The sequence below is a fragment of the Pogoniulus pusillus genome, chromosome 26, assembly GCF_015220805.1.
Source record: "Pogoniulus pusillus isolate bPogPus1 chromosome 26, bPogPus1.pri, whole genome shotgun sequence".
NCBI classification, from domain to species: Eukaryota; Metazoa; Chordata; class Aves; order Piciformes; family Lybiidae; genus Pogoniulus; species Pogoniulus pusillus.
Genome location: NC_087289.1, coordinates 5,372,659 through 5,395,425, shown reverse-complemented (window position 1 = coordinate 5,395,425; position 22,767 = coordinate 5,372,659). Strand labels below are relative to the sequence as shown.

Genomic DNA, 22,767 nt, shown 5'->3' with positions numbered 1-22,767 from the left:
CCACTCAGCTCTGCTGCTAGAGCAGTCTGGCACAGCCAGTGAGAGGAAATCCCATCCAGCTGCAGCATTTAATCCTGCCTTCCCTGTGGAATGGCTGGAAATGCCCAGCTCCTGGGGACTTTGGGTCATAGGAAGCAAACAGAGAACAGAACACTTCAGGGAGACTACCAAGTTTATCTGGGAAGCTCCATCTGAGAGCTGCAGGGCCAGTGGAAGGGAAACTCTTTTAAAGGCTGTTTGTGCCCCAAACCTTTCCCAGCAGTCTCAGAGATGCTGGAAGCAGAGTGTGCAGGCTCCAAGTCTTGTTGTGGGCCAGATGGGCTGGGGAAAGATGCCTGCCTTTCTGGGAAGCACTTCAAGGAGGGAAAAGATGAGAAAACAGGAACTGACTTAGAGCCACAATGGCAGAGGGAAACCTGAGGCACTGGAAAGTGGATTCAGTGAAATGGAGTGGGACTGAGCAGTTGAAACGTGGATGTATGACTGAAACCCTCTCTGGAGCTGCTGGTGAGGGCAACACTGGACTAGTGGTTGGTGAGCAAAGGGTTAACTCAGCCCATCCCTTTACCCAGGTGCTGCCGAGCCTGGCCCAGCTGTGAGTGCCTCCCAGGGCTATAAAGAGGATGGCAGGGAAGAGAGGAGGGGGCTATAGGAGGGGCTACTGGGGAAGTCTTTGGTTTTCAGCTGGGGTAGCAGCAGGTCCAGGCAGAGGTGGGGGCTGTGTGCTGTCACCCCAGAGCCTGTTCTTTAATTTGCCATACTGGACAGCAATGGGAGTTTTCCTGAGGTGAAGCTGTGCAAGCCTGGCAGCTTTCACCCACTAACTACTGTCCTGCTGGAGAGCCTGATCTAGCTGGAGGTGTTCCTGCTTACTGCACCTTTGAGAGTCACTTCCAACACAATGCAACCTGTGAATCAGTGGAACTGCACCTGCTGGGCTTCTGAGATATGGGATTGCCCTCAGTGCATGCAGGTGGAGTGTTTAAGTATTCTTTCCAGTTTCTTGATGAGTGTGGAAATCAAGCTGAGAGGCTCTCATCTCATCAGCAAGGCTTTTGACACCATCTCCCATAACATCCTCAAAGGTAAGCTCATGAAGGATGGGTTAGATAAGTGGACTGTGAGATGGATTGAGAGCTGGCTAAAAAATAGCTCAGAGGGCTGGGATCAGTGGCACAGAGTCCAGTTGGAGGCCTGTAGCCAGTGGTGTTAACCCCCCAGGGGTCAGTACTGGGTCCAGACTTTGTTAAGCATCTTCATCAACAACCTTTATGAGGGGATGGAGTCTACCCTCAATAAGTTTTCTGATGGTATGAATCTGAGAGGGTTTTTGGTAACCTATGCCCATAAGGTGACTTGGAGCTTGGGAAGATGCCCTGGATCCATGCTCTAAATGTGTTCCAGAGAAAGTCTTGCTGTAGTGGATGATCCCAAATTTGTTATGGGTTGGCTGGGGTACTGGGGTGATCCCGAGCTCTTTATGGGTTGGCTGAGTTATTTTCAACTGTGAAGTGCTCATTTGGGTGTCATTTGTCTTGACTGTGCTGCTGAATAAAGGGGGAGCTGGTTTGGCTGGGCTCCAAGTCTCTTTTGTCTGTGGACACGGAGCAGCTTTCATCCAGAGCAAGAGATTTGTCACGGATTTTGCCATGGAGCAGCTTTCATCCAGAGCAAGAGATTTCCATTGTGGCCTGTTTGCTGCTCCTTGAGCCTGCAGAGTGCTTTGCCACAGGCCTGGGACCTGCTGCAGGCTGCCACTTATCCAGGTTGAGGAAAATGTGGCAGTAGCCATGCTCTGAGCATGGGGCAGAGTGATGTGAGACCTCCCTGCTTGCAGCTGCCCCTCTCCCCATCAGGAATGCTGTAAAGGAGTACAGAATGGCATCTATATTGCTGCTCTTGGTGCCAGCATCTGCTTTGCCACCTCTTCTGACCTCAAGTGGAGCCACTGGGCAGCATCCTGGTGAGAGAGAGGCAGGAAAATGACATGTTCTTAGCAAAGTGCTGGCTGATGGACACCTCCACAACTTGGAAAGAAAGAACCTGATGCTTTTTTGGTCTTGGGTGATTCATCCTGGGCTCACTACAAAAAACACAGCCTTCACTCTTGTGCTGGATGAGGGGTGCAGCATTATGTGGATTCTCATAGGGATGCTTTCGCTGCAGCCAGCTCTTATCCTGCTCTATCACTGTAGGTGACAAGGCAACACCCACAGGCCACTCGGGCTGGTGGGGACCTGCAAAAGCCCAGTGCTCCTGCCAAGGGAAAGAGCATTTCAACCTGTGCCTGCCCTGATTAGCAAAACTGTGGTTGCCATGGAGCCTGAATACCTGCTTAGAGAGTGCTTGTCTTCCTCACACACACAGAGCCCAGCAGACTCTGGGGAGCATGTGGTGTGGAGCAGAGTCTAGTTCTGTAGTTCTTAGGAAGTTGATTGCTTTTATCCCAGTGAACACTGACAATAGATTTTTTTCCCCTTTCTTCCCTTTTTTTCTTCTTTCAGTGCATTTTGATATGGAGGAGGAATGCCCCTTCCCTGTAATTTCTTAGATGAGCCACGGGGCTTTAGGTGAAATGATTGCTGGAGAGAGAAGCCTTGGACTGTAAACAGGGCACCTGGAGTACCAGCCCTGCAGCCAGCAGGGATGTGGTTAGCTCTCCTGAGGGGGTGAGGCATCCTTGCTGAGTGCCTGCGTCCTGGGAAGGGTGCTGGGAAGATATCATCAGCTCAGACTTAGCAATCTGGAAAGAGCTGGATTTACTGGGAGAGGTGAAGTCACCTGCTTCAACCCCTCTGGACTGGGAGAGAGAGGTAATGATGCCAAGATGAGATTCTGGAAGTGGGAGCAGCTCTTGCATAGTGGCAAAAGATCTCTACAAAGTTAGTGGCTGGAAATACACAGAGTGGCAGTGGGCAAAAAGTTACTAGAGGAAGGTGTCCCACAACAGACAAAGATGTTTGGGTGGGCTCTGCTGGCTAAATGACAGCAGTACTGCTTTGGAAAGGTCACCTCACTGACTTGCATTCACCCCGACCTATGCTACTGCAGCATTATCCAAATCCAGGTCTGTTTGGTGTCCTGCAGGTCTGAGTGACCCTTTTCCATCTTGAGGACTGAAATGAGCATCCTCCTGCTCTGAGATGTGTCCTCTGGACATGTCACTTCCAAATGACGAAAGAGGGCCTCCTTTGAGTAGGCGGCTCCCAGCAGGGACAGAAACTCCTTCTGCATCCCTATGGCCAAAAGATTTATTTGCTCTTTGAGGGTAGAGGCTTAATTCTTGTCCTGAAACTTCATAACCCTGTTCAGGCCATCTCTGCCCAGAAAGATTTGCTGCAGCAATAACCTGCAAAGGGGCTGCTTTTCCCCGTGCTTCAGCAGCACTGATGGACTCACCCTGAGGGCTCTTACCTGCTGCAGGGTGGCAAGGAGGGGACAAGTGACTGTCTTTCTCTCGTTTTTCCTCTCAGATGCAGTGTCATGCTGTGGCTCAGTGGCATTTTGTGCTCAGGACAAGAAGGCGTTGTTTAAAGCTGCAAAGTAGGGGAATAAATTGGAGGATGGAGCACAGAGAGCTCTGTAAAAGGCTTTGCTGCTATGCCCTGCAATTACCCAGAGTGATGTGCCCTTGAAAATAGACCGGAGCAGATGCAGTTGGTGACTGAGCTGCAGCTCTCAAGTGTCAAAGCTACTGTTTGTCCCCTTTCAGACTCTTAATTCTCCAGGTAACACTGCAGAGCCACCTTGCTCAGCCTCTGTGTGCCAGCCTCAACCTTCCTATAGAGGGACCTGGCCAAGGGCACTGGCCAGCTGGCAGGGAGGGATGGATGTGCAGCAGGGAGACTGGAGGGAATCCCTCTGACTGGAGTTATGTAGGGAGCCTCTCGAGTACTGCAGTCCTACCACCTTGTTGCTGGAAGTTCCAGCCCGGCCAAGAGATGTCCCAGCCAGATGGAGACAGCCAGGCCAAGGTGGCCAATGTGTTGTGAGGAGGGGAGGGTTTTGAGGCTGATGGCTCCTCCTCTCAGGCAGGGTTAATACAATGAAGTGCTTGATAAGAGGAATAGGCTGAAGGGTCATGCTCCCATGTGCAGTTCATCCTCTTTAAGTGGCAGGGAGCAGTCGTGGAAGGAGGTTGCAGTCTCCTGGTATTTGCTTTATCAGAAAACTGAAAACCACAGTGGATGATTCTGAAGTGCTGTCAGGCCCACAGGGATCTGGGGAGGGTAGCAAGAAACAGATGCTGAGGGAAAGAAGTGATGTGCAGTCCTTGAGAGCCACCAACTCTTCCCAAGGAGCTATGACAGCAGTTAGGGCAGGGGCAGCTGCTTAGGCCCTAGTTGTGGTGGATGTTCCAGCAGACTGGTGACAATAATGGAGGGAAAAGGGAGCAAAGGCAGAAAGATCTCTGGTCCAGTGGTTCTGGTGTCCTAGTAAAATTTGGGCCAGGAGAACTGAACCATGCATTTGACAGGGGTCTCTCCACACCTGGAAGCCAAGATCTGGCAATCTGAGTGGGACAGATGGACTCCTGATCTGTTCAGCTCTGAGTGAATCAACCTCTCTCTGGTCCTTGCTCATTGTGGACCATCCTTACTTGCATGCCTCTTATCTTCACTTACAGAAGGATACTGCAGGGAAACAGATGTTGAAATTTGGTAAGTGCTCAGCAGCATCTTAATTGCTCTGCTTCAACCTAAGCAACCTCCAAATGTCCCTGTCCCAGCAGATGTCTCCTTACCCCTAGGGGTGTCCCTGCAGGGACAAGGATGCAGGTGCAGAGCTCCAAGGACTGCCCTGCAGCAAAATCTGGGCGCAGGGGCAAGGAACATAACAAAGATAGGAGGCATTGTGGCTGCATGCAGGGAACTGCCAAGCCTGGGGGGTGTGCAGGAACCAAAGGGCACTGTCCTGATGCTGGGGACCACCAGATCCAGGCAGCTTCTCACATCCTGGCTGTGGGTCCTGGGCTTGTTTGTGCAGTGAGCTATGCTGGGGCTCAGCCCAGGTAGGAGTGAGTGATACAGGGCTGGAGGTCTCTCCAGGCTCCCTCTCCAAGACCTCTGTCACACCTGTGCCAATCCAGCCCTGAGAGAGGCTCTCCCAGCTCCATCCCTCTCGGCTCATCCAAACGCTGCACACGGTGATGGCGCTGGGACAGGCTGAATGGCAGAGAGCATCCGGAATGCCTTTAAGGTGTCATCCCCGTGAGGAGACCGGGAACCCCTCTGCCCTGCCACCTCGGAAGGGATGAAGGGGCCGATGAACCCACGGGATGGCAGTGCCCGCTGCCGTCTGAAGGAGCGATGCACAGCTGCGTCCCCCTCCGCCCCCCGCCCTGCAAGACCCTCCTCGATGTGACTCGCTTACCTCCGGGGCGGGCTGGAGAGCCCGGCGGTGGCGGAGCCGGTGTGCCCCCGCCTCGCAGCCGCCAGCCTTTCTCTGCAGGCAGCGGCGAGGGGGCGGGCGGCCGGGGAGGAGCCGCCCGTGGGCCCCGCGGGCTCCGGGCTGCTCTCGGACCGGTAAAGCACATGCTGGAAGCGTGGGGAGCGGCGGGAAGAGTGAGGACACACAGCCCTGCCCCGCGTCCGTGGGGCGCAGGAACGCGTGAGTTCATGCGTGTGTGCGCATTGCATACACTCGTGTGCAGGTCTGCACGGGTCTGTGCGTGGCTGCACGGCACTGCTGTCACCCGGGGGTACCAGCAGCACAAGGTGCCAGTGCAGAGGGCAGGCAGGAGCACAGGTGGGTGTGGAGAGGGAGCAGATCTAGGTGTGGAGCGAGGGATGACGCTGCCAGTGCAGCAACTTTCTGCCACCGAAGGGTGATGGGAGCTGACTGAAGCTGCTTGCTCCACTCAGGTGACCCAGGTGTTGCATGTCTGGAAGCAAGGAGACCCCAAGAAGCTTCTGGGTCTGTTTGCATCTCCCCCGGGTGAGGCCAGAGAGCTGGTCACTTCCCAAGCCCCCGTGCCTGGCAGTGTCGGGAGGGCAGCAAGGTTGGTTGACACCTTTACCACGGAGGCCACACAAGTGGAAATCCCTGCATTGCAAAGGCTGCTGGTGGGGCTGGAGACATCCACGCTGCCTTGCCCTGGCAGTATCTCAGAGTCAGTGGAGTTTATTACTCTAACGTTATTTCCTTTCTCCTCCTGAAGAGCATCTTTTCAGCAGTGCTGCTTTGCAATCGAGGAGCTAGCCCCTGGCAGGTGGTAGGGCTCCTGTATGGGCAGTGGGGAAAGAACTCAGCACCCTGCTGACTTGCCCACCAGCCTCTGTACTGCCAGAGGACAAGAGGAAGAAACTGGATAAGGGCAGACAGCTTCTCCGAGCTGAGCTCTGAGGGGAGATCAGCGACAGGAATTCATTAGCCTGCCTCTTAAGGCAGTGAAGTCTCCATCCCCTCCCACGCTCCCTCCCCAGTCCGACCCCATCTAGCGCAGGGGCGGTGGGACCTCAGCCTTCATCTGGAGCTTCCCATCAAGCCGTAAGTCTTTCTCGGGCTTGAAGATCAGTGTTCCTTCTGACTGTTTAATAGTCTCCCGGCCAGCCCTTCTGCATGGACAGCAGAGTTGCAGCCAGGATTGATTTTTGGGGTTGGGTTTGGGGACGTATCCTGCTCTGCTTTGGGAACAGGGAGAGAAGACTGCCCTGCTTACAACCCCCAGTGATGGAATGAAGTGGCCAAGGTGTACTGGGGAATCAGTGGGGTGGTTAGTGGATGGGAAACAGGGCAAGAAGAGCTTAGGAACTCTGGAGAGACACTGAAGGGAGGTTTGAGGTGATTTCCCAAAGGAAAAACTGTGGCTGGGGCAGGATGGGGCTGAGGGTGCAGAGCTGTGACAGTCAGCAGTATCCTGGCAACCTGACACCAATGGGGAGAGAAGGAGCTGGGGCAGCAGAGGGGTTGGGAGAACATTCTGCAAAGCTCTTTGTCTCTCACAGCCATGAATCCTTATGTTAACTGCTCTGGTCCTGAGTTCCCCCTGCCCCAAACAGACTTTCCTGTGGAGCCCATCGGCCCTGATCTCTGCAACAGGACTCACCCAGAGACCTTGTTCGACCCCAAGGATGTCAACCTGACAGAGGAGCAGCTACGGGATAAGTACCTGGGACCTCGACGGTCCAGCTTCTTTGTCCCTGTCTGTGTCATCTACCTGCTGATCTTTGCGGTGGGAGCTGTGGGCAACACCCTCACCTGCATCGTCATCCTCCGGCACCGCTTCATGAGGACACCCACCAACTACTACCTGTTCAGCCTGGCCGTGTCTGACCTGCTGGTGCTGCTGCTGGGGATGCCGCTGGAGCTGTACGACCTGTGGAGCAACTACCCCTTCCTGCTGGGCGCCAGCGGCTGCTATTTCAAGACGCTGCTCTTTGAGGCCGTCTGCTTTGCCTCCATCCTTAATGTCACCGCCCTCAGCGTGGAGCGCTACATCGCCGTGGTGCACCCACTCAAAGCCAAGTACGTGGTGACCAGGAACCACGCCAAGAGGGTCATCATCACCATCTGGGTCTTGTCAGTTGTCTGCTCCATCCCGAACACCAGCCTCCATGGCCTGCAGCCTCTCTATGTGCCTGGCCGAGGGCAAGTGCCTGATTCTGAGATCTGCACCTTGGTCAAGCCGCGTTTGACCTACAACCTCATCATCCAAGTCACCACCATTGTCTTCTTCTTCTTGCCTATGGGGACCATCAGTGTCCTCTACCTGCTCATTGGCCTGCAGCTCAAGAAAGAAAAGATGCTGGAGACCTTGGGAGCCAAGTCTGATGGCGGTCATGACTGCCACAATGCCCAGGGGCAGAAGAAAGTCAAGAGGAGGCAGGTCACAAAGATGCTCTGTGAGTCCAATGCTGGGGCCTCTCATGCTGGGAGCGGGCAGAACCAGGGGGCATCTTCCAAGGCTGTGTTGGGAAGGTGCTGGGAGGAAACTGAGGCTGGGTCACCCTTGAGGAAGGTTGCAGGGCTGGATTTTGGGATGTCAAGGCTAAAACAGATCCGATGGTGGGGACTGTGCATGCCTGCTCCCTCCCATCTCAATCCAGGAAAATGCAGAGTGAGAAAGAGAAAGGAGCTGGGATGGAATGGGGGAACCTAACCTTCATCGCCCAGAGCTTGCATGGTGGCAGTGGTATTTCCCAAAGAGGGCCCAGTTCCTAACCAGCCCTGCCGCCACTGCTGCCATCCTGGGACACTGATGTCCTGACCCAACGCTGAACTGCAGCATCCCTCTGTCACTCTGCCCTACTGTTCTCTGTCCTTGCTCCCCTCGCCGGCTCCAGCCCCACAGACTCTGGCCTCCGTCCCAGCAGCAGCAGCTGGCTGCCCTTGGGTAGCCTCCTGTCCTCGGCACGCTGACCTGTGCCTGCTGCCAGCCCCGTGACAGCGCAGCGGTGGCAGGCTGCCCAACCCGGGCCAGCAGCGAGGCCAGGGCTGCTTCTCTGCCACGTCACGCACAAGTGGTATCTTTGTTTGCCTCGCAGTGGAGCTGGGAAGGGCATGAAGGGGCACCTGTCGCCATGTGCCAGAGAGATGCAGTGTGGCATGGGTATGCAAAGGCAGCAACCACCTATCTATCACCCCCTCTCCTTCCCATCAGCAGAGCTCAGTTACATAAGAAGCCCAAAGCCAGAGCACAAGGAAAGGATGCAGATAGCTTTGGCTTCTTGGACTCAGCTGGCGAGGGTGGCAGGGCACCAAGAGGCTATGTGCCTGTGGGGGTGTCCCCCAGCCATGCTGCATGGCCACAGGGCAGTGGCAGGAACAGTTACCTGTTGATGGGGAGTAGAGCCATGTGGTGCAGCAGCACCTGGAGCAGCCTTGGCAGGAGATCCTGTGCAGACCTGCAGCCCCATCATGGCAAGCCAAAAAAAGCTCAGGGGGGGCCTTCCTCTCTCCCAAGATTTTTGGTGTCTTCCTTAATACAGCCAAAGCTGAAATGGGATATAGTTTGGCCAGGGACTGGAGGTTCCCAGGGAGGGGTATGAGCCCCACACCCATAGTAACACCATCTCCTTGGCTCCCTACAGTCGTGCTGGTGGTGGTGTTCGGGATCTGCTGGGCTCCCTTCCACACTGACCGCCTTGTCTGGAGCTTTGTCTCCACCTGGACCATGGACATGCTCCACATGTTCCAGTACGTCCACATCATCTCGGGTGTCTTCTTCTACCTGAGCTCAGCTGCCAACCCCATCCTCTACAACCTGATGTCCACACGCTTCCGGGAGATGTTCAAGGAGGTGATGTGCCACCATGGCCACCACCCTCTGCGGTCACGGAGATACTCACCCAGTGTCACCCACGTCACCACCCGCAGCACCGAGTGTGAGCCCATGTCCAGTGCCAGTGGGCTGCCCCTCTCCAATGCTGAGGGATATGAACCAGAGGAGATGGAGGGGGCCCAGGCAACCACCCACATGACTTCCCTCTGCTGAAGAAGGGGAGGATGTAGGGTGACTGGGAAAAGCTTTCTGTGCTACCAGCGTCCATCTGTTGGTGATATCCTTCCCACGGTGAGGAGTGCGGCAGGAGCCATGGAGGGATCCCTGCCTCTCTGTACTGTCCTGCTGGGATGAAGAGGATGATTTTCACAGCACCACTGCTCTAGGAAGATGGTGCCAGTGGCTGTGCTGTGACCTGGATATATTCCACCTGCTGTGCACAGCAGTGGGGCTGGCCGAGGCTAGGGCATCCCTCCGGATATAGAGATGGCTGGTTTCTATGTCAGGGCTATGCCAGCAATCCCCCAAAACATCCCACTCCTCACAGCCCAGTGGGGTGAGCCTATCGATGCTGGTGTTGGGCAGCCTGGGCTGTTTTGGGACACTTAGGCTGAGACCCTTTGGAAAGGTTTACACATGATGGAGTGGGGAGAAAATGGTCTGTGGGTGCCTTGTCCTTTGAGACATACCCAGGACTCTTCGGCACCTCTGTGTCCCTGATTCACTTGCACATCCCTTCACTGGTGTCAGGCTACAGGGTGCTGGTATGGCTCCTTGCTCTCAGCCTTCCTTGCATCCTCAGCCCCTTGAGATCAAGGGAAAGGATCATGGCTGCTCCCTTCAGAGCTGGAGCCTGAGAAGGAAAACATGGGATGAGAGCCCCAAGCTGCCTGCAGCTGTGAGGTGCAGCTCCATGCCTGTCCCTGTGCCCCACAAATACACCCCCCTCTCCCCATTCTGTCCCATATTGGCCAGGTGCCACCCTCTTCTTCCACTGTGTCCCTCTGCACCACTGGGGAATGTGGGGAGCCCTTCTCTGTCCCTACCTTGCACCAGCCAAACCTCAGTGAGGATTAAAAACAGCTACTGCCCTGATGTGTGCCCTGGTTGCATCTCCCAGACCCATCTCTGCTCCCAACACGGGACTGAACCCAGACCATCCTCCTGAGGGGTGCCAGGGCGATGGGCACCAGGGGCATACCGCAGGCTCTGCTGCTGTGCCAGGTCTGTGGGACCAGACGGGCTCCGGGCAGGGAAGGTGCGAGCAGGATTCGTGCACCTTTGCTGCTCTCCGGGAGGCTTGAGCCGGCTGCGGTAGAGGGGGAGCTGCCTGTGCGGCAGTGCTGATCGATCTGTCCCCAGAGCGCGGCTCGGCAAATGCCACCTAAATACCAGGGAGCGTGGGACGGCTGGGAACGCTCCCCCGGACCCAGCCACTCACCGTCTGCCATCGATGCCTCTCTTCCCAGCGGGAAGGCTCCGAGGCGCCGCCCGAGGGGCTGTCTGAGCAGACTGAGCTCTTGCTTTGCTTTGCAGTTTCCTCAGCCCCAGGTCCCCCCTGGCCAGCCAAGGAAGCTTCCCTCCCTCAGCGTCCGGCGGACGAGCCCCAGGCAGAGTGGTGGAAGGGGCACTGCTGCCTGCTGCTGCTCTGCTTCCAGCCCTCCTAGGGCTGCATCCAGGTCAGCGATCCAGAACAGGCAGGATTTGGGGTTTTCAAACTCCCTTCTGCCATAGTTACTGTGACCCGGTCCCAGGCTCTGGAGCAAGGACTCCCCATCCTCAGGGGCTGTTGTGAGAAAAGCTCTTCCTCAGCCCTTGTGGGGTCCTGCAGGGTGCTGCTAGGTGAGAGTGGGTGTGGAGCTGTTCTAATTATGCATTTCAGGGTCCTACTGACTGCTTGCAGCCTCTCTGGATGATGCTGACATCATCAAGGGCATCAAGATCCATCTATTTTCTTCCCTCTCTAGCTCCCATCGCTGGTGGTCCTGGCTGGAGCCAGCACTGTGGCAGGAGCCAGCACTGTGGCAGCTGTGTGAGGCCCCTTGTCCCTGCTATGCTGGTGATGCCTTTTTGATCCCATTATGGCCTCATCTCACTTCACCCAGTGCTTCTTTGGCCACAAATCTCAAGGAGATGGCTTTTTAAGAGGTGGCAGTGACAGCCATCTGTGTGGAGCTTTGGGGACTCTTGAGCCACTGCTTTTGAGAGCTAGGCTGTGTGAGGGTATGGCTGTGGCCACTTGCATCTACAGCTCCTTGGTCAGTGCCAGAGGACAGTGTGTGTGTGTCTCCAGGGGGGCTCTGGGGAGGGGTCCTGGGACTTTGCACAGCTGGAGTGGAATTTAGAGCAGCCAGAAAGGTGAGGCACTAATTTTGCCTTCTCCCAGCCTCGTGTCCACAGCTGTCCTGCTGTCCCCTGATCTGGGACTCCGTGTCCTAGTTGGCTACCCCAAACTTGGAGATGCAGGAGGGAGAGGAATGTGCTATTGAGGCCAGGCAGTAACGGTGAGGGCTGCTCCACTGCCCACCTCTCATGAACAGCTGGGCCAGGGAGCACCCTGTAAAGCACCCCAAAGGCTTGCCAAAGCTGCAGTCACAGCACAGCTGTTGGCACCTCCTAGGTAGAGATGTATGGGCAACTTTGCTCCCCTAGCTGGGGTTTTGCACCAGTAGATAGACATGATGCCAAGTCCCCAGTGCCACATGCCAGCCACCTCATAAGAGGTGTTGAGGTTGAAGGCTCCCCAGCAAGTCCTTTAATCCCATGATTAATTTTAGCAAAAGCTGCACTCAGGGCATGGAACCTGATGAAAAAGTAGCTGACCTCCCAGGGGAGAAGAGTTTTGTGGAGATGGTTTTACACCTCTCCATCAGCAGCAAGTCAGGAGCCTCAGGCTCATTACAGCCCACAGGAAGGATGGAACCTCTTTGCTCACTGCCCTCCCTGCACCCTCAGGGTCAGCCTGGTCCCCTGCCACCTCCCCAGTACAAATTAGGGGGATTATTTCTGCTGGGGAGATGATAGAGAAGCAGAGCCCTCTGATGGGGGGAAGTAGCAGCAGCCAGGGATGAGGCCAGTTTGTCCCACTGCTCCCACCCGTGTAGAATCAACCAGCCCTTTAAGATGGCTGTGGAGGAAGGAGGATCCCAAAACACTTTGTGGGAATTCTCACCAAATAAATAATTCTTTCAGGACCAGAGGGAGCCTGGAGGGGACAGAGCAGAGGTATCCTGGGGAGCCAGATGCCAGGGGGTGAGCATCTGAACGACGTTGCCCTAGATCTTTGCTCAGAGCTGGAAGAAGCAGCTCCACTGTCCCTGCAATATGGGGCTGTGTCAGGCTCCACACCACCATCTCCTCACCAAACTCTTTATTTCCAAAGAGCCACTCCCCAAAAGTTGTCTGGCCTCCCAGATTTACAGCAGCATCTGTCCAAAGGCCAGTTCATGCCTAGCCACCTGGGGGAATCCTCCTGTGGCCCCCATGCCTGCGCAGCACCCCTATGGCACGCACCCATCCCTCCTCCATCACCTCCAGCCCCACTCCCAGGAGGCCTCCCTCCCAGCAGCTCGTGGAGCTGTTTTCCCTCTGGGCTGCCACACAGGCTGAGTGACACAGTATCTCCAGAGCTTCCAATAAAAAGATTTATCACCATAACTTCGAGGATTAAAAAGCCATCCATCCCTGAGGCCGCCTCAGCCTTGTAAGGCTTTCATTTGTGCTGTGGTTGTTTGCAAGAGGCACGGGGTGGTCATTTTTTTCCTTTCCAGAGCAAACTCAAGTTTTACAGCAATTGCCTCGTATATTTGGAGCCAAGATAGATGGCTCTAGAGAGTGCCAGCGAATTTTTTGCTGCCCCTCTTTAATAAGCCAAGGGAAAGGTTGTTTTTTGCTTCCTTCGCACAGCTATGGTAGGAAGAAAACAGACAGCGTGAGTCTGGCAGAGCCCTTGTGTGTGCCTGGGAGTGAGCAGGCCCTGGCTGGGGTGGGGTGGTGGGGCAGATTCAGCCTGCCCAGCCATGGATGCAGCACAGCATCCTTTCCCACCAAGATCACAGCCTTTGGGAGGGGAGAAGGGAAGCAGGACAATACGTCTGTCAGGAAACCACAAGCATCTGCTGGGTTTGGCACTGATTTAGGCTGCTTTTTGAACTCCACTTATTCCTCTTACTCCAGGACAGTGGTGGTGGTGAAAAGCTAACACTTAGTGCCTGCTGGCCAGCAACGGGCAGCATAGAATCATAGAATCAACCAGGTTGGAAGAGACCTCCAAGATCATCCAGTCCAACCTAGCACCCAGCCCTGTCCAATCAACCAGACCATGGCACTAAGTGCCTCAGCCAGGCTTTTCTTGAACACCTCCAGGGATGGCAATTCCACCACCTCCCTGGGCAGCCCATTCCAATGCCAATCACTCTCTCTGTGTAGAACTTCCTCCTAACATCCAGCCTAGACCTCCCCTGGTGCAACTTGAGGCTGTGTCCCCTTGTTCTGTTGCTGGTTGCCTGGCAGAAGAGACCAACCCCACCTGGCTACAGCCTCACTACAGGTAGTTGTAGACAGCAATGAGCTCTGCCCTGAGCCTCCTCTTCTGCAGGCTGCACACCCCCAGCTCCCTCAGCCTCTCTTCCAGGCCCCTCACCAGCTTTGTTGCCCTTCTCTGGACATGTTCCAGTATCTCAACATCTCTCTTGCATTGAGGAGCCCAGAACTGGACACAGTACCCATGGTGTGGCCTGATCAGTGTTGAGTACAAGGGAAGAATAACCTCCCTTGTTCTGCTGGCCACACTGTTCCTGATGCAGGCCAGGATACCACTGTCTCTCTTGGCCACCTGGGCACACTGCTGGCTCATGTTCAGCTACTAGCATGGAAGGAGACAAGAGAACAAACAGGCAATAAAAGTAAAATATATAGGATTTGATTCTGCTTCTCATGGACACACATCCATGGCTCACATTTTAGCCCTATGCTGGAGGTTATCTTGCTGAGGTCCTTGATGGCTTTCTGAAGGTCCAGGACTCAGGTAGGAACCTACTTTCCAGGCAGCCATGCCCTGTAGGGAGACTGGGAAGAGCCAGTGTGGGAAGCACAGCCCACCCCAAGAAGCTCAGACATGGCCCTGGACTTTTGGGCTGACTCAAGTGCAGTGTGGTGTGACTGTCACCTGTGCTGGGGACAGTCTTCAAGTCACAACAAATCTAACAGCCCTGGAGGGGCAGAGCCACCGCAGGATGGGCTCCCCATACCCCACTTCAGGGCAGGGGCATGCAGGGAGGGAACACACTGGGGCTAGATGGGCAAAGAAGTGAATGTCTGTGTGCTATTTAAAATCTTCCCTGCCCCAAATCCCACTGTCCTCATTGCAGGGTGATGGGAAGCACAGAGATGTGATGGACAGTGCCCTTCCCCACTGCCTCACAGCAAGACACAGGGACAATTTTGGGGGCAAGGTGGCCCATTAAAGCCACCAGGCACCTTCATGAGCACCACCTGGGGCAGGGTTGAAGTCCCACTGCAATGGGTTAGAAGAGACCAACTGTTTGGGTAGCCCACACATATTCCCACTGAGCATTATTGCTAAAGATGACAGAATTAATGTCAGAGGAGCCTGCATGATGGTTGACCTGGGGACACTTTGCTTAAGAAATGGAAGTGAAGCATAATTAGCATGGCAGTAAGTGGATTAAAGCTGGATGGATGGCAGAGCTCTGGGGCAAGCAAAGACTGATAACAACTGGCTGCAATTGCTGGAGGGGCTGGAGGTGAATCAAGCTCAGTGCAAGGCCCCCACATCATCCCTGAGCTGGGCTCCTGAATTTAGGGACTGCAAGCAAAAGATATTGAGACTGACCTGGAGGGCAACAGTCTGCAGAGGGCTTGCCCACAGCCCACAGAAGCCATGTTTAGGATCCCCAGCAATGTTCTAGGGGTGTGCCCCAGTCCTCTGTGTGTGATGTGGAGGATGAGAGGTCACCACTCTCTGGCTCTCACTGGGGTGGAAAAAATGCCAGCAGGAAGAGGAGGACTGGAGAGAGAAAGCTGCCCTGGAGAAATCTAACCTTTCTCTAATGTTCTATGTTCAGGACTGGTGAAACACAAGCACAGGCTCCCAGGAGCACTGGTGGAGCCCCCCGAGGGGAAATGCCTCCCCGTGCCTCAGGTGCTTTCCTCTTCAGGTCCTCTTCCAACGCGGTTTTGTGGGCGTTTGCTTCTGCTATGGACCCAGTCTGCTTTACCAAGGCAGGAAAGGAACAGCCCTTGCTTCTTCACTCCCCATGCCCAGACAGCATCTTCCCACCCCTCCTGGCACCCAAAGTACCCAGCAACATGTGAGCTGACCCCCTCCAAAATGACTTTACAATGAAAACAGTTAAAAACCCAAGACTGGACCCACAGTCAGGGCTGGACCCCATCTGTCTCTGCTCCAACATTATTGCAGTTGCTGCCTTTAATGACAGAGGGTTTCAGCTCTTTGTGCTTACCATGGCAGCCAGGGAGAGTTTGTCTTCTCAGTTCAGGACTGTTTAACATGGCACATTGGAGAAAGCTGTCTGAAAGGCATCTGGAGGCCAAACACATCTTTCTTGTTGTCTTTCCTGGGCAAGAAGAGTGACTGTCTTGCACTAACGACCATCTCACATTAATGATGCTGAGATCAAGAGTGAGACAGCCCCCTCCTGCCCCTGGAGTTTGTATCATGTGCAGAATGGTCCTAGCTGGCCCTGGGTGCTATGCCATAAGCTGTATTTCACACAGAAATAAGCCCCCAGCAGGAATTTGGCAGGGACAGACCAGAGAGGCTTCCCCAAGCAAGTCCCTCTCCATGCCCTGGCAGACAGGCAGCTGCCTGCATGCACTGCCAAAAGGCAGCAGAAAATAAAGACACAGAAATAAATTTGGGGTTCCCCAGCTTCTGTGCCTCATCTCTGCAGGAACAACTGATAATCTGCTGCCTGACCCTTACCTGCACAGGCTCAGAAGGAAGCTCAGCATCATTGCCCTCCTGTGTCCCCCAGCCAGGGGATACCCTGGGTCGGAGCAAATGCCTGGGGGCTGCAAGTTTATGGACATTGGTAGACAAGGACCTGCTTTCCTCAGAGCAGGCTTTTGGCTTGCTGGTCCAAGTTGCCTTCAGAAAACATCCACCACAAAAAGCATCCCTGCAGGTTGCCTGTCTCTCCTGGCTAGACCAGGCCACATGGTGTCCCCTCCCACGGCAGTGGCCTCAGCACACACATGGGTGTCTCCTCCCCAGGCAGGCTCCACTGTGGCAGTCATCTGCTTTCCATAAACACTGACCCTGCTTCTTTCCTCTTCATATCTCCCACTAGTCCTTGTATTACAGGCCTTGGGTTATCACTGGCCTAAAGGGTCAGATTAGGAGGCTCAGGGGTGACCTTATTGCTGTCTACAACTACCTGAGGGGTGGTTGTGGCCAGGAGGAGGTTGCTCTCTTCTCTCAGGTGGCCAGCACCAGAACAAGAGGACACAGCCTCAAGCTATGCCAGGGGAGATTTAGGCTGGAGGCGAGGAGAAAGTTCTTCACTGAGAGAGTCATTGGACACTGGAATGGGCTGCCCAGGGAGATGGTGGAGTCGCCGTCCCTGGAGCTGTTCAAGGCAGGATTGGACGTGGCACTTGGTGCCATGGTCTAGCCTTGAGCTCTGTGGTAAAGGGTTGGACTTGATGATCTGTGAGGTCTCTTCCAACCCTGATAATACTGTGATATTGTGATACTGTGAGATGAGATTAGATTAGATTGCATTGCATTGCATCCCATTGCACTGCATTGCATCCCATTGCACTGCATTGCATCCCATTGCACTGCATTGCATCCCATTGCATTGCACTGCATCCCCCAGCACTCCACTTGGTTCAATTACTTTTAATTTCTCATCTCATGCTTGTAACAGCTGGGACCAATTCATTGCTGCTGTCACCAGAAAGAAATCAAGCTAATGGCAAGAAAGCCATTATAATTTAGGAGACCCATCAAGTCTCACTGCTGTATTAATGAGGAACAGGGGAGGTTATCACTGCTGCCTGCCCTGCTCTGCTCTCCCATATCTACAGCTCCCAGCAATCCCCAGATCAAGCTGCCTTCTCACAGGTACTCTTCTTGTATTTACACCATGGTCTGGGCCCCTCTTTTTAAGAGCTCTCTGCTTGTCCAGGTGTCTTCAAGTGATTTTTGCTCCAGTTAGAGAAAGATCCACATCTTTCTCGAGCTCTTTGGTTGTCAAAACTAATCCTGCCTTTGGCTCCAAACCTCTCTGTGGAGCCTGATTCAAACAACTGCCTTGCACAGATGGAAAGGCAAATGGTTTGAGCTGGGTTCCATTCCTGTTTTTTTTCTGTGGCAATCCTGGCTTGCAGGTGGTGAGTCCATCTGGCATGAGCTTGAAACACAACAGCACCAAGTGCCACACCAAAGCATCATCTGTACAAGCTAAGAGCAAGATAAGGACTGGGTGAGGTCTTCTTCAGTTCTCTGCTTTGGAAGAGATGGAGGAGAGTGATTTTTACTGATTGTGTGGTGAGTGTGTGAATGAAATATGCAGCAGCAAAACAGCTGAAGGAAAGAAAACACAGTAAGTGGAGACAATGTGACTGGAAAGCATCCATTTGCACCCAGTCAGGGTGAGTAAGGGTGGCAAGTGAAGCATTTAAAGGGTTTTTTCCTCCAGGAAAAATCCTCCAGGATTTTTTTCTGCCTGCTGAAAGTCCCTTGCAGATCTCTCTGGAAGATCTAATGGAGTTCAACCTTATGTGCTGGTTTTGGCTGAGGTGGAGTTGATTTTCTTCCCAGTAGCTAGCATGGGGGCTATGTTTTGGAGTGCTGGAAACCTCCCCTGGGTACAATTTGAGGTTGTTTCTATTGTCTGTCCTATTGTTTGTTACTTGGGAGAGCATACTGGCCCCCACCTGGCTACAACCTCCTTTAAGGGAGTTGTAGAGAGTGAGAAGATCTCCCCTGAGCCTCCTTTTCTCCAGGCTAAACATTCTCAGTTCCCTTAGCCACACCTCCTAAGACCTGTGCTCTAGATCCTTCACCAGCTTCATTGCCCTTCTTTGGACGTGCTCCAGCACCTCATCCTCTTGGATCATTTTCCCTCAGCCAAGAGGCTACTCTGTGCCTGGTGCCAGTCAGTACTTCCCACCTTCAAAAAACTAACCAAAAACCACAAACTAACCAAAGCAACCAAAAACCACACAAAAAAAACCCCATCAAACAAAAAACAGGCCACAAAAAAAGGAAACAAAAAGGAAAAAGAGGCTTATGGCTTAGGAGAGGGATTTTGGAGGAAACAGCTGGGTGCTTTGCCTGCCATGAGCACTCCTGGGTTGCTGCTTTGGCTCTAGCCCCAGCAGTGGCAGGAGGAGGATCTCCTTTCTGCAGGTGAAAGCAAGGCTAGAAGCAGAGGCAGAAAAACCGACCCTGAGTTCATGCAAATACCCCCTTAGCTAGAGGCACTGATGAGAGAGAGGAGTGAGCAGGGCAGGATTCTCCCTGCTTGGTGCATTTCTGCTCAGTGCTAAATGTGCCTTTTAACACCCAGAAGGTGAAGGTTTAGGCTGCTCAGCTCCGTGTGAATCCTGCACTAACCACAGCGCTGCTCTCTCAGACCCATTCAGGTTTGCCTTCAGATAGTTTCCCAGCAAAGCCAGGGTCCAGGGAGGGACCTGGGATCTGCTCATCTCCTGCTTCTTCCCTTCTCTGCCTTTCCAACCTTTTGTTGTCTCACTCAAGACTCCCCCTCTTCCTGGGGGAAGCCCCTGCTCCTGCAGGTTGTCACTGCACTAATTCAGGCCGTGAGGTTTCCATTGTGAGCTCCCATCTCATGTAACTATGCTGTGCCCCGGGAGCAGTTCGTGCCCCTTCCTTGCCATGATGTAAGAGGTTACTGATGCATTAGTGTTGGGCTGCTGAACCATGATGTCTTTACAGTCAACAGCATTAAGCATTTAATTACCCAGCAGGATGAATCGATGGGCTTCTCTCCTAGCTCCACAATTAAAACTGAGCAGGAGCAACGTGTTGTAATTTCCAGCCTGCCTTAGGGCTTCTCTCCTGTTTTGTGAGCCAGGAGATGAGCTGATGGCTTGTACGGGACAGGAAGAAGACTTTTCCCCAGGAGATTGTGTTCTCCCTCTCAGGCTGCAGACATCATGATTACATAGTTGCCTGGCCTAATGAGACACCAGTGGGTCGTTCAGGACCAGGTTTCACAGCTGACAACACCAACAGTGGGCTGATGTGTGGCCACTCAAGTTAAATGCCATTTGTCACAGCAAGCCCTGTGCCTGCGACTCAGTCATCATCCTCAAGGGCTCTCCTCAGCAAGGCTCGGTGGGCACTGATGAAAAGACTTAATTAGGACACCACACAGCTCATCTTGCTTGATGTTCTCCGTTAATCAGGGCCTGGGGAGAGTTTTATCCACCCGATGGGCATCCAGCTGTGTGGCTAAGGAGAGAGGACAGCTCCTGTGTGCCTAACCTCACTGGGCTAGCAGGCGTCAGCTGCTCTATGGCGGCTCTGGCTGGCAGCAGCTGATAGGCAGGGGAGCAGGGTGATGGAGTGAGGTTGGCACTGGTGGCAGGAGAAGGGGCTTCACAGGTGGGATATGGGGAGACTCAAGAGGTGTTAAGCAGCATCCACACCTGGGTAAATTTGTTTGGGTTTTTTTTTTGCTGTCACTTTTGCTGTGCTGTGCCCACACCAAGCCACTGCTTGGACTAGGTAGCAGCTGAGCTGTGGTGCCAGGAAAGCAAGGATGAGGCTAGGGAACTCGGGACCACATTTGATGTTTTTTTTCTAGCTCATTTACCTCTAACCACCCACGGGGTGTTTTGGTTGGAGGTCCCTGATGGTTTTCTGGCATGAGATAAACTTTGCCTCTCCTGACTGCACTTGGCTGATGCTGCTGTCTGGTATCAAATGCAGGGTTTGCCTCAGGCTCCACTCCGTGTCCCAGCATCTCACGGGAGAGATGCAGCAGGGAGGGAGATCCTGCTCTGCTGCACCCACGGGCACATGTTTCCGGCTCCCACGCGGGACAGGCATTGCAGCCTTTTGCACCATCTAGTGGAAACATCCAGCCTCGACCGGGCACAGCCTGAGCAGAGCGCCTGGGGACGCTCACTCAACTGTGCTCCCTGTGGAGGTGTTCTCCTCAGCCGCTCACCCATCTCACCTGGCTGTTAGGGAGCTGCATTTGCCTCCCAGCCCTGGGCTGTGGCAGCTGGGCAAGGCATCCCCAGAGCTGCCAGGCTGGGGAGAAGCAGAGGGGACAAGGCTCTGCTGTGCTGGAAACTGTGAGTCCTTGGCAAATCCCTCCTGGGGTGTCCTCTAAACCAGCTAAATTCCCTTTAACTGTGGAATTAGATCAGTGCTCCCAAGCTGCAGACAGGCTACAAGAGACAGCCATACAGGCCCCTAAAATCAACTTCCTCCACAAAACAGCACCATTAAACCTGCTCTTTCAGCCAAGTTACTCCTCAGTAATGCTGCTCTGCAGAACTCCCTTTGGCCTTAAAATATCTGTGCCACTGGGACAGCCTTGCAGCATGGTGTCTCCAGAGAATGTCTGGCCTTGCTGCTGCTCCAGCACTCCCCTGTCCACTCTTAGGGCTGCCCACAGGTTCTGACCACAAGTGGGATTCAGGGAACAGCCAAGCCTAAATGCCAGCAGTTGCAGTGCCCCAGATACCTTCCTCCCTGTGGCATCCCTGGCTTGGGTGTGTGGATGCTTCAGTGGGTAAAATCTGTCTGGCTAGCTCAGCCCAGAGAGTGGTGGAGAACAAAGTTAAACCCAGTTGGTGGCCAATCACAAGTGGTGGTCCTCAAGGCTCAGTTTTGGGGGCAGTTCTGTTAAATGCTTTTATCAGTGATCTGGGCAAGGGGATTGAGTGCAGCTTTGGTAAGTTTGCAGATGACACCAAATTGGGTGGGAGTGTTGATGTGCTCAAAAGTAGGAGGGCTCTGCAGGGTGATCTGAACAGGTTGGATTGATGTGCCAAGGTCAACTGTGTGAGATTCAATAAGGCCAAGTGCTGGGTCCTGCACAACAACCCCAGGCAATGCTTTCAGGCTTATGGAACAGTGGCTGGGAAGCTGCTTGGCAGAAAAGGACTTGAGGATGTTGGTTGACAGCTGGCTGGACATGAGCTAGAGTGTGCCCAGGTGGCTAAAAAAGCCAACAGCATCTCGGCCTGTATCAGAAATAGCATGGCCAGCAAGACTAGGGAGGTGATCATGCCCTTGTGTGGCACTGGTGAGGCCACACCTTGAATGTTGTGTTCAGTTTTGGGCCACTCACTACAAGAAAGAGGTTGTAGTGAAGTGGGTGTTGGCCTCTTCTCCCTAGTATCAAGTGATAGAACAAGAGGAAATGGCCTCAAGTTGCACCATGGGAGGTTTAGATTGGTTGTTAGGAAAAAAATCTTTTCTGAAAGATTGGTCAATCATTGGAACAGGCTGCCCAGGGAGGTGGAGGAGTTAAAAAAGTGCACTTTGGGACATGTTTCAATGGCCATGGTGATGTTAGGTTGATGGTTGGAGTTGAGGATTTAGTGATTCTGTGATCTCTGGCCCTTTATTGCCATGGTAGTGGCTGGCAAGTTTGGGCCATATCTGGATCTGTGCAGCATGGATTAACACAGTGCCTTGGGCAGCATCAGTTCTCACTCCTTTGCACACAGGTGCTGTGCTCCTTCCTCTCAATGCTGGGTCTCACTGTAGCCTCAGAGGTGCCAGCATCAAGCATAAACTGCTGGTGCTGAGCATGCTGCTGGGAGAAGAGATGGAGCACAGGCCATAATGACATATCCCCCATCAGGGCTGAGAACCACAGCTGGCCTACTGCTAGCCCTACCTTTTGCAGACTCCACTGCTGCCACTATGTTATTAGACACATATGGTGTCCTGGCTGCCAAAGCTGCCCCTGGCTGAAGCAGCAGTTGTGCCTTTCCCATGGCAAATCAGCTCTCCTGTAGCACGGAGAGGAACCAAGGCCAGCCTCAGCACTGGCAGCAGAGCTGTAAGAGTAATGGCAAGGGAGAATTTTGGTGTGTGGTAAAGAGGATACCTTCAGACAGCTAAAAATTCCTGTTGGGCCTCTACTTCCTCCATCTCTCACTCTGTCTCCCCAAGGGCCACTCTGGTTCTGTGTTGCTGCTTTCCCAGGCACTCAAGGTGGGCTCCTGCAGCACACAAGCGGGACATGAGCCAGCCATTGCTGTCAGACATGTACAGACTGGCTGCCTTAGACAAGGATTTTCCCCAGGTACCATCCTTTTCTGCTCGCTGGGCTGGTGGCAACCTCTCTACAGGCTGCTTTACATCCAGAGAGGCTGACTGATCCTGTCATCTCTCCAGGACTCAGCACCTTCAGCTGTGGCTCTGCTTGCCTGCCTGCCTATAAACAGCCTTTCCTCAGCCAGCAGAAGAGAAGGAGACACTAGGACACGGTAGGCATACTGCCTGAGGCACAGGCTGTGCCTTGGTTTCAGGTAGCACCGGGCAACCCCAGCACGTC

The 22,767-nt window shown here is 53.9% G+C and overlaps 1 protein-coding gene and 1 long non-coding RNA gene across 4 annotated transcripts; both read left to right on the top strand.

Moving 5' to 3' along the window:
• The first annotated feature begins 667 nt into the window (after positions 1–667).
• LOC135186893 (uncharacterized) lies at positions 668–4,061 on the top strand. Its single transcript, XR_010307136.1, has 2 exons — positions 668–1,085; positions 2,505–4,061. It is a non-coding gene; the product is annotated as an uncharacterized LOC135186893 (long non-coding RNA).
• A 1,215-nt stretch (positions 4,062–5,276) lies between these two features.
• On the top strand, positions 5,277–10,318 carry NMUR1 (neuromedin U receptor 1). 3 transcript variants are annotated; one of them, XM_064165053.1, is made up of 4 exons: positions 5,277–5,610; positions 5,865–6,489; positions 6,948–7,844; positions 9,033–10,318. In XM_064165053.1, exons 3-4 carry the CDS (start codon positions 6,950–6,952, stop codon positions 9,434–9,436), a joined length of 1,299 nt encoding a protein of 432 aa, XP_064021123.1. In that variant the 5' UTR covers positions 5,277–5,610; positions 5,865–6,489; positions 6,948–6,949; the 3' UTR covers positions 9,437–10,318. The 3 variants fall into 3 exon arrangements, with proteins under 3 accessions (XP_064021123.1, XP_064021124.1, XP_064021122.1); XM_064165054.1 differs by lacking the exon at positions 5,277–5,610 and having other exon boundaries at positions 5,782–6,001; positions 6,161–6,489; XM_064165052.1 differs by lacking the exon at positions 5,277–5,610 and having other exon boundaries at positions 5,782–6,489.
• Positions 10,319–22,767: the final 12,449 nt, after the last annotated feature.

Bases quoted from the DNA above. Each gene is read 5' to 3' on its own strand.
- NMUR1 (XM_064165053.1), top strand. From the start codon at position 6,950: ATGAATCCTTATGTTAACTGCTCTGGTCCTGAGTTCCCCCTGCCCCAA. The intron at 7,845-9,032 runs GTGAGTCCAATG...GGCTCCCTACAG, and splicing joins GCAGGTCACAAAGATGCTCT to TCGTGCTGGTGGTGGTGTTC.